This window comes from Scatophagus argus, chromosome 15 (genome assembly GCF_020382885.2).
Source record: "Scatophagus argus isolate fScaArg1 chromosome 15, fScaArg1.pri, whole genome shotgun sequence".
In the NCBI taxonomy this organism is placed as follows: domain Eukaryota; kingdom Metazoa; phylum Chordata; class Actinopteri; family Scatophagidae; genus Scatophagus; species Scatophagus argus.
This window is the reverse complement of record NC_058507.1, coordinates 16,063,607-16,079,237: the sequence shown is the minus strand read 5'-3', so window position 1 is coordinate 16,079,237 and position 15,631 is coordinate 16,063,607. Positions and strand designations below refer to the sequence as shown.

General features: G+C 38.9%; 4 protein-coding genes across 6 annotated transcripts; 1 reads left to right on the top strand and 3 right to left on the bottom strand.

Annotated features, from left to right (window-relative positions):
- Positions 1-545: 545 nt before the first annotated feature.
- Positions 546-3,542, top strand: rhd (Rh blood group, D antigen). Of its 3 annotated transcripts, XM_046413644.1 has the most exons (10): positions 547-770; positions 1,091-1,277; positions 1,481-1,631; positions 1,744-1,891; positions 2,082-2,254; positions 2,368-2,505; positions 2,586-2,713; positions 2,806-2,885; positions 3,182-3,255; positions 3,407-3,542. In XM_046413644.1, exons 1-10 carry the CDS (start codon positions 620-622, stop codon positions 3,431-3,433), a joined length of 1,257 nt encoding a protein of 418 aa, XP_046269600.1. In that variant the 5' UTR covers positions 547-619; the 3' UTR covers positions 3,434-3,542. The 3 variants fall into 3 exon arrangements, with proteins under 3 accessions (XP_046269599.1, XP_046269600.1, XP_046269601.1); XM_046413643.1 differs by lacking the exon at positions 3,407-3,542 and having other exon boundaries at positions 546-770; positions 3,182-3,378; XM_046413645.1 differs by lacking the exon at positions 3,407-3,542 and having other exon boundaries at positions 630-1,006; positions 1,077-1,277; positions 3,182-3,378.
- A 428-nt stretch (positions 3,543-3,970) lies between these two features.
- tmem50a (transmembrane protein 50A) lies at positions 3,971-7,323 on the bottom strand. Its single transcript, XM_046413647.1, has 7 exons — positions 7,167-7,323; positions 6,582-6,687; positions 6,358-6,470; positions 5,072-5,139; positions 4,736-4,828; positions 4,447-4,507; positions 3,971-4,341 (listed from the first exon to the last, which is right to left on the bottom strand). The coding sequence occupies exons 2-7, from the start codon at positions 6,681-6,683 to the stop codon at positions 4,296-4,298; spliced, it is 483 nt and encodes a 160-aa protein (XP_046269603.1). The 5' UTR covers positions 6,684-6,687; positions 7,167-7,323; the 3' UTR covers positions 3,971-4,295.
- Positions 7,324-8,090: 767 nt separating this feature from the next.
- LOC124072323 (microsomal glutathione S-transferase 3-like) lies at positions 8,091-11,880 on the bottom strand. Its single transcript, XM_046413648.1, has 4 exons — positions 10,104-11,880; positions 9,839-9,961; positions 9,275-9,347; positions 8,091-8,624 (listed from the first exon to the last, which is right to left on the bottom strand). Exons 1-4 carry the CDS (start codon positions 10,227-10,229, stop codon positions 8,524-8,526), a joined length of 423 nt encoding a protein of 140 aa, XP_046269604.1. The 5' UTR covers positions 10,230-11,880; the 3' UTR covers positions 8,091-8,523.
- A 1,254-nt stretch (positions 11,881-13,134) lies between these two features.
- LOC124072318 (microsomal glutathione S-transferase 3-like) lies at positions 13,135-15,372 on the bottom strand. The gene is made up of 4 exons (XM_046413640.1): positions 15,108-15,372; positions 14,849-14,971; positions 14,501-14,573; positions 13,135-14,086 (listed from the first exon to the last, which is right to left on the bottom strand). The coding sequence occupies exons 1-4, from the start codon at positions 15,231-15,233 to the stop codon at positions 13,986-13,988; spliced, it is 423 nt and encodes a 140-aa protein (XP_046269596.1). The 5' UTR covers positions 15,234-15,372; the 3' UTR covers positions 13,135-13,985.
- Positions 15,373-15,631: the final 259 nt, after the last annotated feature.

The window sequence follows — 15,631 nt, the reverse complement described above, 5'->3', positions numbered from 1 at the left end:
TCGCGTGCGCGTGCGCGTGTTTGACGAGAGTGGGTGCAGGTATTGTTGTTGCTCAACAGGCTATGATTAACGTTAGCCATGGCTTTGTGTTTACCATTGTCTTTAGGGCCATAACAAAGTGGCATGATAAAATGTAGCCTAATAACTTAAACATTCTAGATATAAATAAATATGGTAATATTAAAGGTTTTGTTAATTCAGTCCAAGGCATTATGAGGGTCTTGTCTTTTTTGCAAACAGTTCTATTTATGATACGGTTATGATTGTACTTTATTCATTCACAACATACAACACATACATACAACAAGAAAAGGAGGTTGTATGGCATTGTAATTTAGTTAACTATAAGACATTATTGTAATAATAAACAATAACAAGAAAATAAAAGTTCATCTTAAATGTCAGTGAATTTTTACAGCTTTGGTTGAAACGAATAAAGCATTTTTCCTTAGGCATCAAAAACTAACTTCACTCACGACTCTTAAAGACAGACGTTTTCATGTCCAACAGCTGATAAAAAAAAAAAAACCGAAAGTGTGTGCTTGGGGTTGCGCCCTGATCAAGGCGCCAGGGCTTCACATGCGTCAGTTGGAAGAAAAGTGCGCAGGGAACATCTCCGATGGCTCCTCAATACGCGCCCAATCTGCGCTTCCGTCTGGCACCTTTGCTGCTTTTTCTGCAGATAGGATTCATTATCATATATGCATTCGGAACTGAGATTGAAAGCAATGTAAAAATAGATGGGACCACCTTCAGCAACTTTTACCCAGGTAAGTGGTGAGTGTGGAAGGGGGAGAGTGTCAGATAACTGGGGCTGAGGACATTTCAAGTGTTATTTTTATAACTCATTGATGAAAAATGCATTTTAGTCTACTTCACACAGGTTCTTTAAGAAACGTAATACTGAATGCAGGAGTATGGGGAGGGGCTGCGGTTACTGTGGGGCATTGATAAGCTCATTCGGTTGCTGTTTTTTTGGTAGCAGACGACCTTAGCTGTATGCTGAAAATTAAACCCAGCAGAAGTGACTGTATTGTACAGAACAGCACACTTGACCTTTTTTTAACCTACTAATTCTTTTCTTTGACAGAGTTCCAGGATGTCAATGCAATGGTGATTCTAGGTTTTGGCTTCTTTTGCACTTTCCTGGTGCGGTATGGATTCAGTGGCTCTGGGTTCAATCTCCTGGTGGCTGTCATTGCCACTCAATGGGCTATCATACTCAATGGAATCGAGTCCTGGTATTACAGAGGAAAGATCAGAGCAGATTTGAGAAGGTAGCTCATCCCATGATCTCTACTGAATCCATTTGTTCTTATACAATATATGCAGCTTATAGCAAAATAAATACAATTTAACTGAACAGTATCAACAAATGTTTGAAATATTGCATAGTATAATAACATAATAAATAAATAATAACATAATATACATATTTCACAGTTCAAACATACAAGTCAATGGTTGTAATGTTTCATAGCTTAGCAGTTGCAGAGATGTGCGCAGCCTCTGCTCTTATTTCAATTGGAGCCATGCTGGGGAAGGCCAACCCTGTCCAGCTCATCCTCATCTCCCTGCTGGAGGTGTCAGGGTTTGTCCTGAATGAATGGGTCCTTCAGACTCTGCTAAAGGTAAGCCACATAGATGTTTATAGCTTTACATCAATTATTTAGGCCAAGCATATCTCCATACGTATGCAGTGCATGTTGTAAATTTGTTTATAATGGTGTTTTCTATATCCAGGTCCGACCTCCGAACAGCATCATGCTGCTTCATGTCTTTGGGGCCTTCTTTGGACTCATGCTGACCTGGATGTTGTATCGGAAAGGATCCGAGCAGCGATTTGAAAAAGAGAAATTTGACCGCAAAACAGGATTATTCTCCATATTAGGTAATCACCAGGCAATGTTTTCCTGGTGCTACTGATAGGATAGATAAGATTTGATATGCACTAGATATGGATAGGATTTGTAGAATGGTACAACAAATGGGATGACTACTGTTCAGCTGGAGATTTATGTTGAGATTTACCCTGCATTTGCAAAGCAGAAATTGAATATAAAATCTCTGTTTTAATCCAGGGACTGTGTTTCTCTGGATGTTTTGGCCCAGCTTCAATTCAGTCCTTGTTGATGATCGTACACCTGGGAGGAAGCTGGGGGCTGTCTGCAGCACCTACCTGGCCCTGGCAGTCAGTGCTGTAACAGCAGCTGCTGTGTCTGTGCTCTCATGTCCCAAGGGAAAACTGAACCCGGTATGATCTATCTTGAAAAGACTTGCAATTAGCTGGAATTACACCAGTTTAATTACCACAGCAGCTACTCAGAAAATCCAATTAATCAGTCATCTTCTCCACTCCTCCGTCAGATCCAAATGCAGTCTTGCATTCTTGCTGGTGGCGTTGCTGTTGGGGTATCTGTTTCAGCGGTTCATCAGCCATGGGAAGCCATGACAATAGGATTCACTGCTGCAGTTGTATCAACCATTGGATTTCGATACGTCAAGGTTTTGATCACCACATAGACTCATGTCCCCTGATTAAATACTCTATACATCACAACTCCTCATATGCTCTTAATTTGCAGACCCACATCCTTTTTGCATATCAGTGCCATGACACCTGTGCAGTCCTGAGCACACATGGACTTCCTGGTCTACTGGGATGGCTAGCACAACTCCTTCTACAGATAAGAGACTGTGATGATCATGCAACGTAAGAATACACCTGTCATGTCACGCGCACTCATATGTACATTAACACACAAAAGGTGCGACATTCTATGTAACTGGACCTTTATCTTTTAGGGCAATCCGGTTTGCCATATTTCAAATCAATACCATACTCATCACCATCGCTCTAAGTCTGTCCATGGGAATCATTACAGGTAAGTCATCTTGCAAGTGAGGTTTCCTTTCTCGACAGCACAATCATATAAGGATTGTTTTTAATTATCCTGTAGCAGTCAATAGTTAAATTTGACTAATATTTTAAATATTTTACTTAAAGTTTTTAGTATTTTAATGAAACTCAGGAGTCACTTGAAACCACCTCTTTTTAGTGTGCAACAATATTCATGTTGACAATCAAAAATACAATATATAGATGAATACAGCTTTATACAGTATTTTTTTTTGCCATTTGTAAGCTTTCTTAATGACTTTTATATGTAATTGGTTAAAGGGCTCCTTCTCAAGTGGAGGTTTTGGAGACCACCCCAAGACAAGAATTGTTTTGATGATCAGGCTTTCTGGGAGGTATACAACCAAGTTTTTATATCTGAAAAGATGTTATCAATTCTAGCGGTCTATAGTGATATTAAACAGTAATGCACTTAGCACTGTTTTGTTTTGTTGTGCTAGACCATAACAAAGTGAATTTAACAGAAAACATGTATTTTTTTTGCAGTTTCCTCATCATGCAGTGCACAAGTAAGAACACAGAGAAACACGAAGACCGAGTCTGACTCTGACAGCACTCTTTTTGCTTTTCATTCCTGCCTGTGTATATATTTCAAATATATTTTTTACTTTTGTGTAAATTAGATAGTAGATGTTTGTGCAACACTGGGATATAAAAAAAAATACATCAAGGCTCAGCAAACTCTTTTCCTGCTCAGCATATTGCTGTTTAATAACCGCATAGATGCTACATAAGCAAAAAGCCCGTGTTGCAGTCAAATACAAATCTCCAGTACACCTACATCACTCTACACTTTTGTTGTCTTCATGTTAGCGATGTGTGCCAATTCACTGTCAACAATAAATAAAGTGACAGTTAATTTTCAGAACTGATATTGTTATTTCAGGAAAAACATAAACAACCCCATATGGTTACATCCAATATTGTGAAATATTGCCCTCAAGGATAATTTGTACCATAAGTTATGCTGTTTTCACTTAAGAGACAGTTGAAATAAAGGATGTCACAGAAGTAAGTATAGCCAAAAGAAACACGGACAGTTCAAGGAAATAAGGCTCCCAAAATACACATTTTTTAACACAAGTTGTAAACCAGTATAACAACATGGCTACACAGTCTGAGTGCAAATAGACACATTTAGAGAAGTGCAACACTTGAAAATATTCACTTTTCAAGGTATCTCTGAAAAACTGTGCTTACTTATGATTTAGCTATTATACAGCAAATTATATAAATTAAACACGTTAATATGAAAGCTAAAAAAGATTTTATATAAAGTGAATAAGAAGAAGAATCAGAATAGCCATTGAAGCATATTGTTTCATACATTATAGCAGAGTTTATAAACAGTGGACATAAGCCACACTAGAGTCCATTACTGCCACAGGTCCTCTGTACGTCCAAACTTGAAGACCAAACCCCTAATCAGAAGACAGGAAGGACAATGTAAATATTTCCACAAAACACCTGTGCAAAAGCGTAAGCATGCATTTGAGGAGAGACACCATGGAGGCACATTAACTTACCCAAAAAAAATGAACGCATTTTGGAAGAAAATGGCGATACCAGGATACACAAAGGGCTTTTCTGCAAAAGACAACAGATTACAGGTATCAAAATGAGGCTGCGGTTATAATTGGAGTAACACGTAGGAAATGATGAGCTGTCTATGGTTGGATTGTTGCTCCTTTCATACAGCATAGAAACAACAATACTATAACGTGTCTCTCAATGTCACACCCTAAATTGTCACAACCCTGTAAATTATCACTGGGCCAGTTAATCTACAATGCTTCACAGCCAAACAGGACTTACGAGGCACTACGAATCCTCCAAACAAAATCCACATGGAGGCTATGAGGGAGCCAAAAGCCAGCATGAAGCCCAGGAAGAGCCACACCCGAGCGCCTGCAGACAGAGATAAGAAAGGGCAGGTCACTGGGTGACTCCACACAGGACTTCTTCATTTATGTTGAAATGGCAATACAAACTGTCTGAAATGAGGGCACAGGTACTGTGGAAACCAAGTGTAACAGTGCTAAAATATCCAGTGAACAAACCATGATTACAACAGGGAAGTTCAGAAAATGAAGTGCTCAGGGGTGATATATTCACAAGACACAGCAATTGATCATATCCAATCATACTCACCTGTCTGACCCATGCAGCCTTCACTGTAGCTGTCTCCTCTCACTTGGCCATTTGAAACGGCATTTATCCTAGATGGGTCAAATAAGGTTTTAAATAAGTTACAAACTACTCAGAAGCCATGTATGTTACATTCACTTGATTGTTCATGTTCATGTTTATGGTTGTTTACAAGCCACTGTTGTAAGACATGCAGAATGTGTCTTGACGCTGTCTTGCTAGAATAATGGATTACAACTGATGGCACATTACTACAAACTCGGTAAGTACTGTTTAGCATTAATGTTGCCTTCACAAATGTGCAAGCCACCCATCCTATGAGCACTTACACACCACCACAATATCACAGATGCTGGCTTTTCAACTTTGGGCTGGTAACAATCTGGTGATCCTTTTCCTCTTTACCTTGGAGGACATGATGTCCATGATTTCCAAAAACAATTTGAAGTGTGTATGTGCGTGTGGACACCTTGGACAAGTTTATCACAGAGGTGACATATAAAGACATCCAAATTCACGCCTGCATGTCTTTGGACTATGGCAGTAAGTACAAACTCAACACAGAAAGTCTCTGGCCGAGATTCAAGAACCCTCTTGCTGTAAGACAACAGTGCTAACCACTGCACCACCGTGCCATCCTATTGCCTTTGTACTGTTGTGCTGTCAAAAAGAATTATCCAATCAGTGCACTCAGTTTAATTTATGTTTTACACAGCATTACACAGTTCAAAATTTCCTTTTTTGGAATGGTGGTAGCAATGTATTGTACTAATCTCAAGGATCTAATATGCCTGAGAGTAGCTAAATGGGGGCTCACAGCAAGAGGGTTCTGGGTTTGAGTCCGAATCTGGGCCCTTCTGTGCAGAGTCTGCATGTTTTCGCTGTGCCTGCATGGGTTTTCTCTGGGTACTCTGGCTTCCTCCCACAGTCATTCGGTTAACTGGCTACATGTGAGTGTATCAGTGTATGTGACTTCCTGCCTTTCAGAGCACTGACAGGGAAAGGTTCAAATTCATCAACTGGGAGTCAGTGGATGGCCAGTGAAAGGAGAAGGCCACCGACATCTGACACCAGAAATCGTCCTTGAGGGAATCACTCAACCCCCAACAGCCAACAGTTTTGATGTGCATGAAACTCTACACTTAGATCACATGATAACATCTACATGACAAACGAGCTACTCCATACTCTGAGGAAATCCTTAAAATCAAAGTTTAAGCAACAATAAATATTCAAACCTTGTGACAGAGGACCACAATTCCCATGACAGTCTTTATAGTCTATCTTACATGAGAAAGGCCACTGTAGCGATGACTCCACAAGTGTGATAGGCATGATGAAACACTGCTTCTTCAGGATACATCACTGCTGCATCGATGATGATCCACCAACCGGTGAAGAACTGCAGCAATTACAAGTACAAATGTGTAATAAATTTGCTTAAGGGTACAGATCAGTAACACAAAAGCCTACATTTCTACTCTTTGGCATTGACTGAGAAAAACTGAAATACCAGAACTCCAGCAGCGACAGATGCGATGGTATTCCTTCTCTCTCCCCAGTCCACATTGCACTCACAGTCCCCGCACCGGATTCCGTCCAGAAAACCTGACATGACTCTAGGAAGGGCGTCAGGTCCGTCAATGCGTTAAAGTACACAAATGTTCATTTTATATAATAACCTAATTAATGTCCTCCACATTCTGATAGCAGAATTGTTTACGTTTGTGCGCAATCGCAGTAACCTTACTGCCAGTTTGTCAGTTAGATGATGCTATAGCTGCCTGGCTTTTACATTTGGCTATTTTTGTTTTTATTAAAGCTCTGTAACTTCTAGCATCTCACAAAACGGTCAATGCATAAACTTCACAGATGTTAAAACACAAGATGTATTCACGGTGTATATAAACAAACAACGTTGTGTCGTCGGATTCTTTTGTTCGTCGCTTTGGCACGAATAATCATTTCCTTGAAGGTTTCTGCTTGCTACGAAGTCGTAACATAAAAGCAAAACTCAAACGACAACGAAAGTACCAATCAAAAACAAGTGCCCTAACAGCATTACTCAGTGTTAATGATATTTTCAAAGAATTCTCACCTTTTATTTTCGGTTTTTGATGTAAACCCCCTATTTAAGCCTGACTTAGCTTCCGATAGAGCTCGGTCATGCACATGCGCAGTTGATCCACACCCATTTGATGAGCGAACTTCTGAGACGCCACTGATATTGGTGCTTTCAGGTGTTGTGGGCAAAACGGGAATTCGACAATACAAGCACACAAACCACTTTAGAGGAGGTATAGGGTATGCAGAAATGGTAATACGTCCATCTACTTAGATGTGACAAGTTTGCGACAATTAAATTAGTCCTCCACTAACTAACTAACCTAACTATTTCATACCGAAAGTGAAGAAATGCGAAACTGTATACTGTATTCTGTAAACTGTGCACTGCGTACTTCCTTCAGTGTACGACAACAGCGCAGTATTAACTGCTGAATATACTTGCAATATGTTGCAAAAACTCACGAAACTTTACGAAGCCGACTCTGCTGTAAACTTTTCTTTTTTTCAGAGAAATGCTTATACTTTCGCATGTATTTACGGGGCAATGCGTGGGAAGTACAAGCTGAGCAAAGCTTAATGTAGGAGGGACAGCAGCATGGGCATTTTGTAAGACTTGATACTTTCACATTCATTTATGAAGCTATTACAGATTGCAACACATCCTGGACGCGATCCTAAGAATAATGTACAAGCACATTTACCACCAAACACTTAAGGAAAAAATCATTTAAAAAAATTAGCGAAATATAATTCAAATCATATTTAAATGATGAAAAGATACATAAGTATGACAAAGAGGATGTCAGGAAAGGAATGTATGTGTATATTCTTTCCCTGTATATAGATGTCTTTGCATTTGACTCTGATTTGGTGGTGTGTGTGCAGAGCAGCTGAGTAAATGGTTAAAACATATTTTAATTAAAAACTACTTTGACACAATCAACAGAACTTTTTCTGAGATCTCTCTGTGTTTATTAAAATGACTAATGCATCTTCTTGAGTCTATTTTCCATTCAACCAAGCTGAAGCTGATGTGAGATTTGTGTCTGAGACATCATGCGTGAGTCACATGGGCCTTCATGCCTACAGCTGACCCTTTCATTGTTTGCAAATTTTAATGCCTACTGTGAAGAGAATACTGCTGAGAACATTTCTGGAGCTGTAGCATCAGTTAGCACTGACTTTATTGACAATTATTACAAGGAACATACAATCACAGCAAATATGGGAATATAAAGGTATCACATTTTTAAAAACACTTAAATAAAAATATGATTAGCAACACAATTTGAAATTAGCATTTAAAGATGTTTACAGGTACTTTAGAGCTGATACATTTGAAAATCACACGTAAGCCGGTAAAATCTGTAAAGAAGATGATAATTGTTTTAAAAGACTCCAATCAACTGCAAGGCTACAGCTATGGACAGAATGATGGCACCATAGTGGCCAATGTTGCCATAGCCACCATTCATCCTCTTGGCTGGATCTGTAATAAAACATAAAATAGGACAAATCAAACATTCACCAGAGCAACATCATATGAAAAGAGAACAATTACAATGCATGAAATGTACAATACATTTTTCACAATGTTTAACTGTGAGTTTAAAATTCTGAATGGCTAGTATTATGGCTAATACATATGACAATGTGTAAAGAAATTAATTACTTGCTTCAAATGCAATCAACAGCAAATGCGATAATTTAGATCTAGATAGACATGTCTTTCATGTCTTTCACTGACTTTGACCCACATGGTATCTTCTGTAAATGATTCAGCAAAACTAGATGTGATACGTGGACAAATACTCGACTGTCACCTCTGACACCTCAACAGCAGATTTACACTTCTCATACTGCAACGTTCTGAATATCATTTTACGATTATTAGGTGTTAACTTTTACGAGTTAAATCTCTCTGTGAGACTGCTTGGTAAAATTAAACTGCTCAGCACTGGAGACATTTTTCACCTAACAAGCAGTGTAGTACTAAATGAGAAGGTGAATGAAATATGATTATACTTACAATCATAACAATCATACTCAAAACATGTTTTAGACAGACGCAGAGTGGCTGAGCTGCTTTTGCCCTCTGTTAAATGTTTCCTCATCACATTAACATCATGCCAGTCTTACCTCCTGTGTAGTAGCCCCATGCATACGAAAACCTGCTGGTCACCCAAATAACCCCGAGCACAGATGCCGATAACTGAAATTATGAACAAAGAAATGGAGAATGATGTACCAGTGGTGATACAGTTTGATGAAAATATGTTGAATACATACACATACTTTTATATATACAATGTATATATTGTTTCATATTGTTTAAATACCTGTATTTTTAGATTTATACTTATCTTGTTTTTGTTTATCCTATTTTTATATCTTTCACTTTTCTTTCTTGGTCGGGAAAACTGCAAGTGCAATGTGTGTACGAAAAAGAATTTTCCTTTGGGGATCAATAAAGGAATTCTGATCTGATCTGATCTGAATCACGATAACACAGTCTTTTTGGACATGATCCTGTTCTGTGGAGGATTCATGTCAAAGATCACACACATTTTTTGCCCCTCCCACAGATCTGACATTAAGTGACAGCAGTTACAGTATCTCTTCATACAATTTTCTAGAATAAAAACTGCACACAAACTGATTCATGGCTGTTGTAGCATTAACTGCATACAAATCGTAACTTACCGGGTAGACAAGAGCAGCAATAGTGTGGAAAACAAGCCACAGAGCGTACACCTCTACAGTGTTCTGATGTGCTCTCTGAATACAATTGAATATGTGTTCCTTGTCACTGTACATAGTGGGAAACTGCCAAGTGAAGCAAAGATCAAATACGAGATATATTAGTCAGAAGCACAAATTGAAAAAGCTGCCAATACACTTGAGTTACCAGCGGTAACTTGATTTGCTTTATTTTCAATATTTTCCAGTTACAATTCCACCACAGTACCTTAACATCATACTTCTTCCTGGCGTACGTGACTTTGAGCGATAGATACATCATCATTATCCAGCTGTAGAGGTAAGTAAATATGACATATCCAAAGTTGGATGGCAACACACTCAGAATGTCCATCTCTGCTTGATATTTTAGGTTTCCAGAGGTCAGCAATGTGTGAATAACAAGAAATGCGACTTATAACCAGTGGCACACCCTCCTGCAGTGGTGAGGCAGGAGGTAACAAGGTAAACAGATAAGAGGTTCATGAAATCTCGCGAGATCGCTTGCCTGCTGGGGTTATATTTGAAGGGCAATAAGTTCAGTCTACATGCTGAAATATGAACAATTATTCTCTTACACCCCTCCATAATAACAACAACAATAACAACAACAACCTCATCTCACTCATGCCACAGGGCAATGTAGAGTAGCTAATTAACCTAATGTGCATCTTTCTGGGACAGTGGGGGGAAACTGGAGTACACGGAGAAAACCCACGCAGGGACACAAAGAACATACAAACCCTACATAGAAGGGTCCAGACCGGGGGACTGTAAACTGGAACCTTCTTGCCATGAAAAAAACAAACAGATTTTCTAACTGTTCCTTGCACTGCATAACTGCCTTCTTAAAACACAGACTGTGTTCTCACTCACTTGTACCCTCCATCAAATGCAGGAAACACAATACATATTTGATATGTGTTCCTATTGTGTGCTAAAGTGTACAAAATATCTCCACTGCACACCAGGTTAGAACTTGAGAATACACATGTACAACAACTGCGAAGAGAGAATAGACAGTTCTGCAAATACTGCATGCTACCTTATTTTCAGTATTTTTTTGGTTGAAGTAGGTCCTAACACTTTAGGTTCTCTGCTTGTTTGCCAGTTGGCCCAACTGAATAGATTATTTTGAACAACTAAGTCCACGTGAGCTAATGTTAAATCGATTTCCTTTAGTCCCAGGAGGACATATTTTTAGATGAGGGCAAAGGCAGCAAGGCTACTTTTATAGGATATGTATTGTGGAAATTAGCAACAGTTAGGACCGGGAAAGTGACAGCTTTCATCAAGAGTGAATGAACTTGTGACTCAGGAGTCCAGCAGCTTACATTACAGTCACGAGGCCTGTGGGTGAGGGTCTGTTTGGCGCTGTGAGTCCCATGCACTCACACGGGTGAGCCTCACACGCTCACAGGGGTGAGCCTGATGCAACTGATCCGGGTCAGCAATGGTTACGGCCATGCAGGAAGTTTTTCTAATCCGACTCCCTTGGATCCCTGAGTCCCTTGATGACAAATAAGGTAGCAACCATTGCTAGTCCATGTAATTTATGCTATTTGTTGCAACAGTTTTTTGCAAACAACTACTTAGAATGAGTGGGGTAGGTTTTAAGGGCAACAAGTGGCACAATTAAAAGTTTAAATTTACATGGGTTGTCAGCAGTAATGTTGCATGACATTACGTTTATTTAATGCCCCTATAAACTTTATTCATCCCAAAGACATGACACCACATAGCAATCTAATGTGTAGCTAATATATTTTGGTGTTATGTTGGAAGCAAACACTCTGTAGTACTGGGCTCTGTCCAATCTTCAGTTGGAAGTAAAACGCCGCTTGTTATGTGTACAGTGATGGAGATACTGCCTGCACCCTGAATTGCGCGGACTCGGATTTGCATGACTCGAGAGGAATTTGGAGATGGGTTTCACCAGTAGGTTCTTGGTGATACTGACTCAAGTGATTCACAGGACTCAAGTAACTCGGATCAGTATATTGAGTGATCCAACTAGATTTGGGCAACCAGATAAGCCATGACCACTCAGCTTCCTCCCACAATCTCAAAAATGTGCAAATTAGGTTAACTGGCCAGTCTACCTTTCCGCTAGGGGTAGGTGTGTGAGCATGCATGATTGTCTGTCTTTGTGTGTCGGCCCTGTGACTGACTGGCGACCAGTCTAGGTGCACCAGGGCCAAATGGATGGGCTCCAGCCACCCCTTGACCCTGCACGTATAAGCAGTATAGCAAAAGGATGGATGGGCCCCCTAGTTACACCACAGCTCTTCTAAGGACAGCCTGTCCACTCCCTATTAATGCCGCTGTATCGAAAATTGGCTGCAATTCACTAATGGGGCACTTGTGAGGTAATCCTCAATGAATGGGAGTGAAAGGAGCTAAGCGGCTAAAATAATTACTTATTTACATATACTTCTAGACAAAAATTTCCAAATTTTATTTTAGTTTTTGCCAATATAGTATTGATTGTATATCAGAACTGAAAAGAAAAAAAGCAAAAGTCTGTTCTTTTTTTCTTCCAGGGCAGAAAATTTTGTACATATAGTGCAAGCATTCTGCTAATGTATGCTGATTCGTTGATTAAATACTAATAACTAACAATATTAAGTTACGGTAGGCTAATTTCAATTATTTTTATATGAACATAACCACAATAACATGGTTTCAGCTTTGGTGAAATGTAGTCCTCCTGTCCTTGTGTATTTTCCTAATGATATATTCAGCACGTTAGAAGCGTGGTTAAAACAAAACACACAACTTCATGCTTGACTCATATGTGATACCAAAATGGTCAATGCTGTAAACTGGTGTGACACTGCAAATACTTAAATAATACTACAGAAAGGTATTTCATTTAAACAAAAGTGATAAAATCCAATCTAATGGAACCATATCTATTGTCTCAATTACTTATACTGAAAACATAAAGAAAATTGGCAGAAAACAATTTCTAGATTACGCTATAAAAGTTCCATTTTGGGGTTGCAGCTCCAAACGCCCCCATTAATGTTAAACCCAATTTAGCCACAGCCCTTCTACGGACAGCCTGTCCACTCCCAATTAAAAACCATTGTACTGAAAGTTGGCTGCAATTCACCGAGGGGGCATTCGTGAGATAGTCCTCAACAAACGGGAGTGTATGGAACTAAGTGGCCAAAATTATTATTTACACCTATTTCCTGAAAAAAAAAATATATTTTATAACTGTCGCATGCAAATCATTTTTACATGGCAATGCATTGGGAGTACAATCTGAGCAAAATTTAATGTAGGAATGATAGCAGCTGAGCATTTTGTAAGGCTTGACTTTCACATTCATTTATGAAGCTATTACAGCTTGCAACACATGCTGGATGTGATTCCAAAAATAATATACAAGCACATTTACCACCAAACACTTAAGCAAAAAATCATTTTAAAATCTGGAAAAACAGAATTCAAATCATATTTAAATGATGAAAAGATACATAAGTATGACAAAGAGGATGTCAGGAAAGGAATGTATGTGAATATTCTTTCCCTGTATAGACTTATTTGCATTGATTTAGTGTTGTGTATGCAGAGCAGCTGAATTAATGTTTAGAACATAGTGTTAATTGAAACAAATTGAGGAAAATGATCATTTTGAAGGAAACTACTTTGACACAATCAACAGAACTTTTTCTGAGATCTCTCTGTGTTTATTAAAATGACTAATGCATCTTCTTGAGTCTATTTTCCATTCAACCAAGCTGAAGCTGATGTGAGATTTGTGTCTGAGACATCATGCGTGAGTCACATGGGCCTTCATGCCTGCAGCTGACCCTTTTATTTTTGCAAATTTTAATGCCTACTGTGAACAGAATGCTGCTGAGAACATTTCTGGAGCTGTAGCAACAGTTAGCACCTACTTTACTGTCAATGGTTACTGAGTAGGCAATCACAACAAACATTGGAATATGAGGACATCAGATTCAGTGGCCCATAAAACCATGATTAGCAACACAATTTGAAATTAGCATTTTAAAGATGTTTACAGGTACTTTAGAGCTGATACATTTGAAAATCACATGTAAGCCGGTAAAAATCTGTAAAGAAGATGATAATTGTTTTAAAAGACTCCAACCAACTGCAAGGCTACAGCTATGGACAGAATGATGACACCTAAGTAGCCAATGTAGCCATAGGCACCATTCATCCTCTTGGCTGGATCTGTAATAAAACATAAAATAGGACAAATCAAACTTTCAACAGAGCAAAATTATATGAAAAGATAACAACTACGATGTATGAAATGTACAATACATTTCTCACAAGAGAATGTTTCGCTGGGGGTTAAAATTCTAATATTATAGTAAAAATGCATCATTTGTCTGAAAGGCACTCAACAACAATTATAATAATTTAAATGTATATCTGCGTATGTCTTTATAAAACATAGCAGCCATAAGTACAAATGATTATACTTAAATCTTTTGGGCCCCTATACTCATATAACTGTGACCCATGTTATATCACAGCCAAAAATCATACTCAAAACATGTTTTAGACAGATGCAGATTGGCTGAGCTGCTTTTGCCCTCTGTTAAATGTTTCCTCATCACATTAACATCATGCCAGTCTTACCTCCTGTGTAGTAGCCCCATGCATACGAAAACCTGCTGGTCACCCAAATAACCCCGAGCACAGATGCCGATAACTGAAATTATGAACAAAGAAAGGGAGAATGATGTACCAGTGGTGATACAGTTTGTTGAAAATATGCTGAATCACGATGACACAGTCTTTTTGGACATGATCCTGTTCTGTGGAGGATTCATGTCAAAGATCACGCACATTGTTTGCCCCTCCCACAGGTCTGACATTAAGCGACAGCGGTTAGAGTATCTCTTCATACAATTTTCTAGAATAAAAACTGCACACAAACTGATTCATGGCTGTTGTAGGATTTACTGCATACAAATCGTAACTTACCGGGTAGACAAGAGCAGCAATGGTCTGGAAAACAAGCCACTGAGGGTACACCTCTAGGGTGTTCTGATGTGCTCTCTGAATACAGTTGAACATGTGTTCCTTGTCACTGTACATAGTGGGATACTGCCAAGTGAAGCAAAGAACAAATATGCAATATACTAGTCAGCAACAAATTGAAAAAGCTGCCAATACAGTTGAGTTACCAGCAGTAACTTGACTTCATTTTCAATATTTTCCAGTCACAATTCCACCACAGTACCTTAACATCATACTTCTTCCTGGCAGACCCGACCTTTACTGATAAATACAGCAGCATAATCCAGCTGTAGAGGTAAGTAAATATGACATATCCAAAGCTGGATGGCAACACACTCAGAATGTCCATCTCTGCTCGATATTTTCACTTCGGTTTGGGTTTCCAGAGGACGGCGTCGAGGAAATAACAAGAAATGCGACTTAGCACCCTCCTGCAGTGGCGAGGCAGGAAGCAGCAAGGTAAACAGATAAGAGGCTCACGAAATCTCGCGAGATCGTTTGCTTGGTGACGTTATATTTAAAGGGCAACAACAATTATTCTCTTACACCCCTCCATAATAGCAACAGTGATAACAAGAGCAACAAGAACAATATTAGTAATAATAAAGTGCAATCCTTTCATGACACCTTAACTTTGCAATGCATACACATTTCTATTTTTTATTCATTCTGTTACGATGATTTGACGAAAACAGAATTCCTAATTGTTACACTGTATAACTGCATTCTTAAAATACAGATTGTCTC

Bases quoted from the DNA above. Each gene is read 5' to 3' on its own strand.
- rhd (XM_046413643.1), top strand. From the start codon at position 620: ATGGCTCCTCAATACGCGCCCAATCTGCGCTTCCGTCTGGCACCTTTG. The intron at 771-1,090 runs GTAAGTGGTGAG...TTTCTTTGACAG, and splicing joins CTTCAGCAACTTTTACCCAG to AGTTCCAGGATGTCAATGCA. The intron at 2,886-3,181 runs GTAAGTCATCTT...AATTGGTTAAAG, and splicing joins GTCCATGGGAATCATTACAG to GGCTCCTTCTCAAGTGGAGG.
- tmem50a (XM_046413647.1), bottom strand. From the start codon at position 6,683: ATGTCAGGTTTTCTGGACGGAATCCGGTGCGGGGACTGTGAGTGCAAT. The intron at 4,829-5,071 runs GTGAGTATGATT...CTCTGTCTGCAG, and splicing joins AGGCTGCATGGGTCAGACAG to GCGCTCGGGTGTGGCTCTTC. The intron at 4,508-4,735 runs GTAAGTCCTGTT...TGTCTTTTGCAG, and splicing joins TGGAGGATTCGTAGTGCCTC to AAAAGCCCTTTGTGTATCCT.
- LOC124072323 (XM_046413648.1), bottom strand. From the start codon at position 10,229: ATGGACATTCTGAGTGTGTTGCCATCCAACTTTGGATATGTCATATTT. The intron at 9,962-10,103 runs GTACTGTGGTGG...TTCACTTGGCAG, and splicing joins GGAAGAAGTATGATGTTAAG to TTTCCCACTATGTACAGTGA. The intron at 9,348-9,838 runs GTAAGTTACGAT...TCATAATTTCAG, and splicing joins TTGCTGCTCTTGTCTACCCG to TTATCGGCATCTGTGCTCGG.
- LOC124072318 (XM_046413640.1), bottom strand. From the start codon at position 15,233: ATGGACATTCTGAGTGTGTTGCCATCCAGCTTTGGATATGTCATATTT. The intron at 14,972-15,107 runs GTACTGTGGTGG...TTCACTTGGCAG, and splicing joins GGAAGAAGTATGATGTTAAG to TATCCCACTATGTACAGTGA. The intron at 14,087-14,500 runs GTAAGACTGGCA...GTTTTATTACAG, and splicing joins ATGGGGCTACTACACAGGAG to ATCCAGCCAAGAGGATGAAT.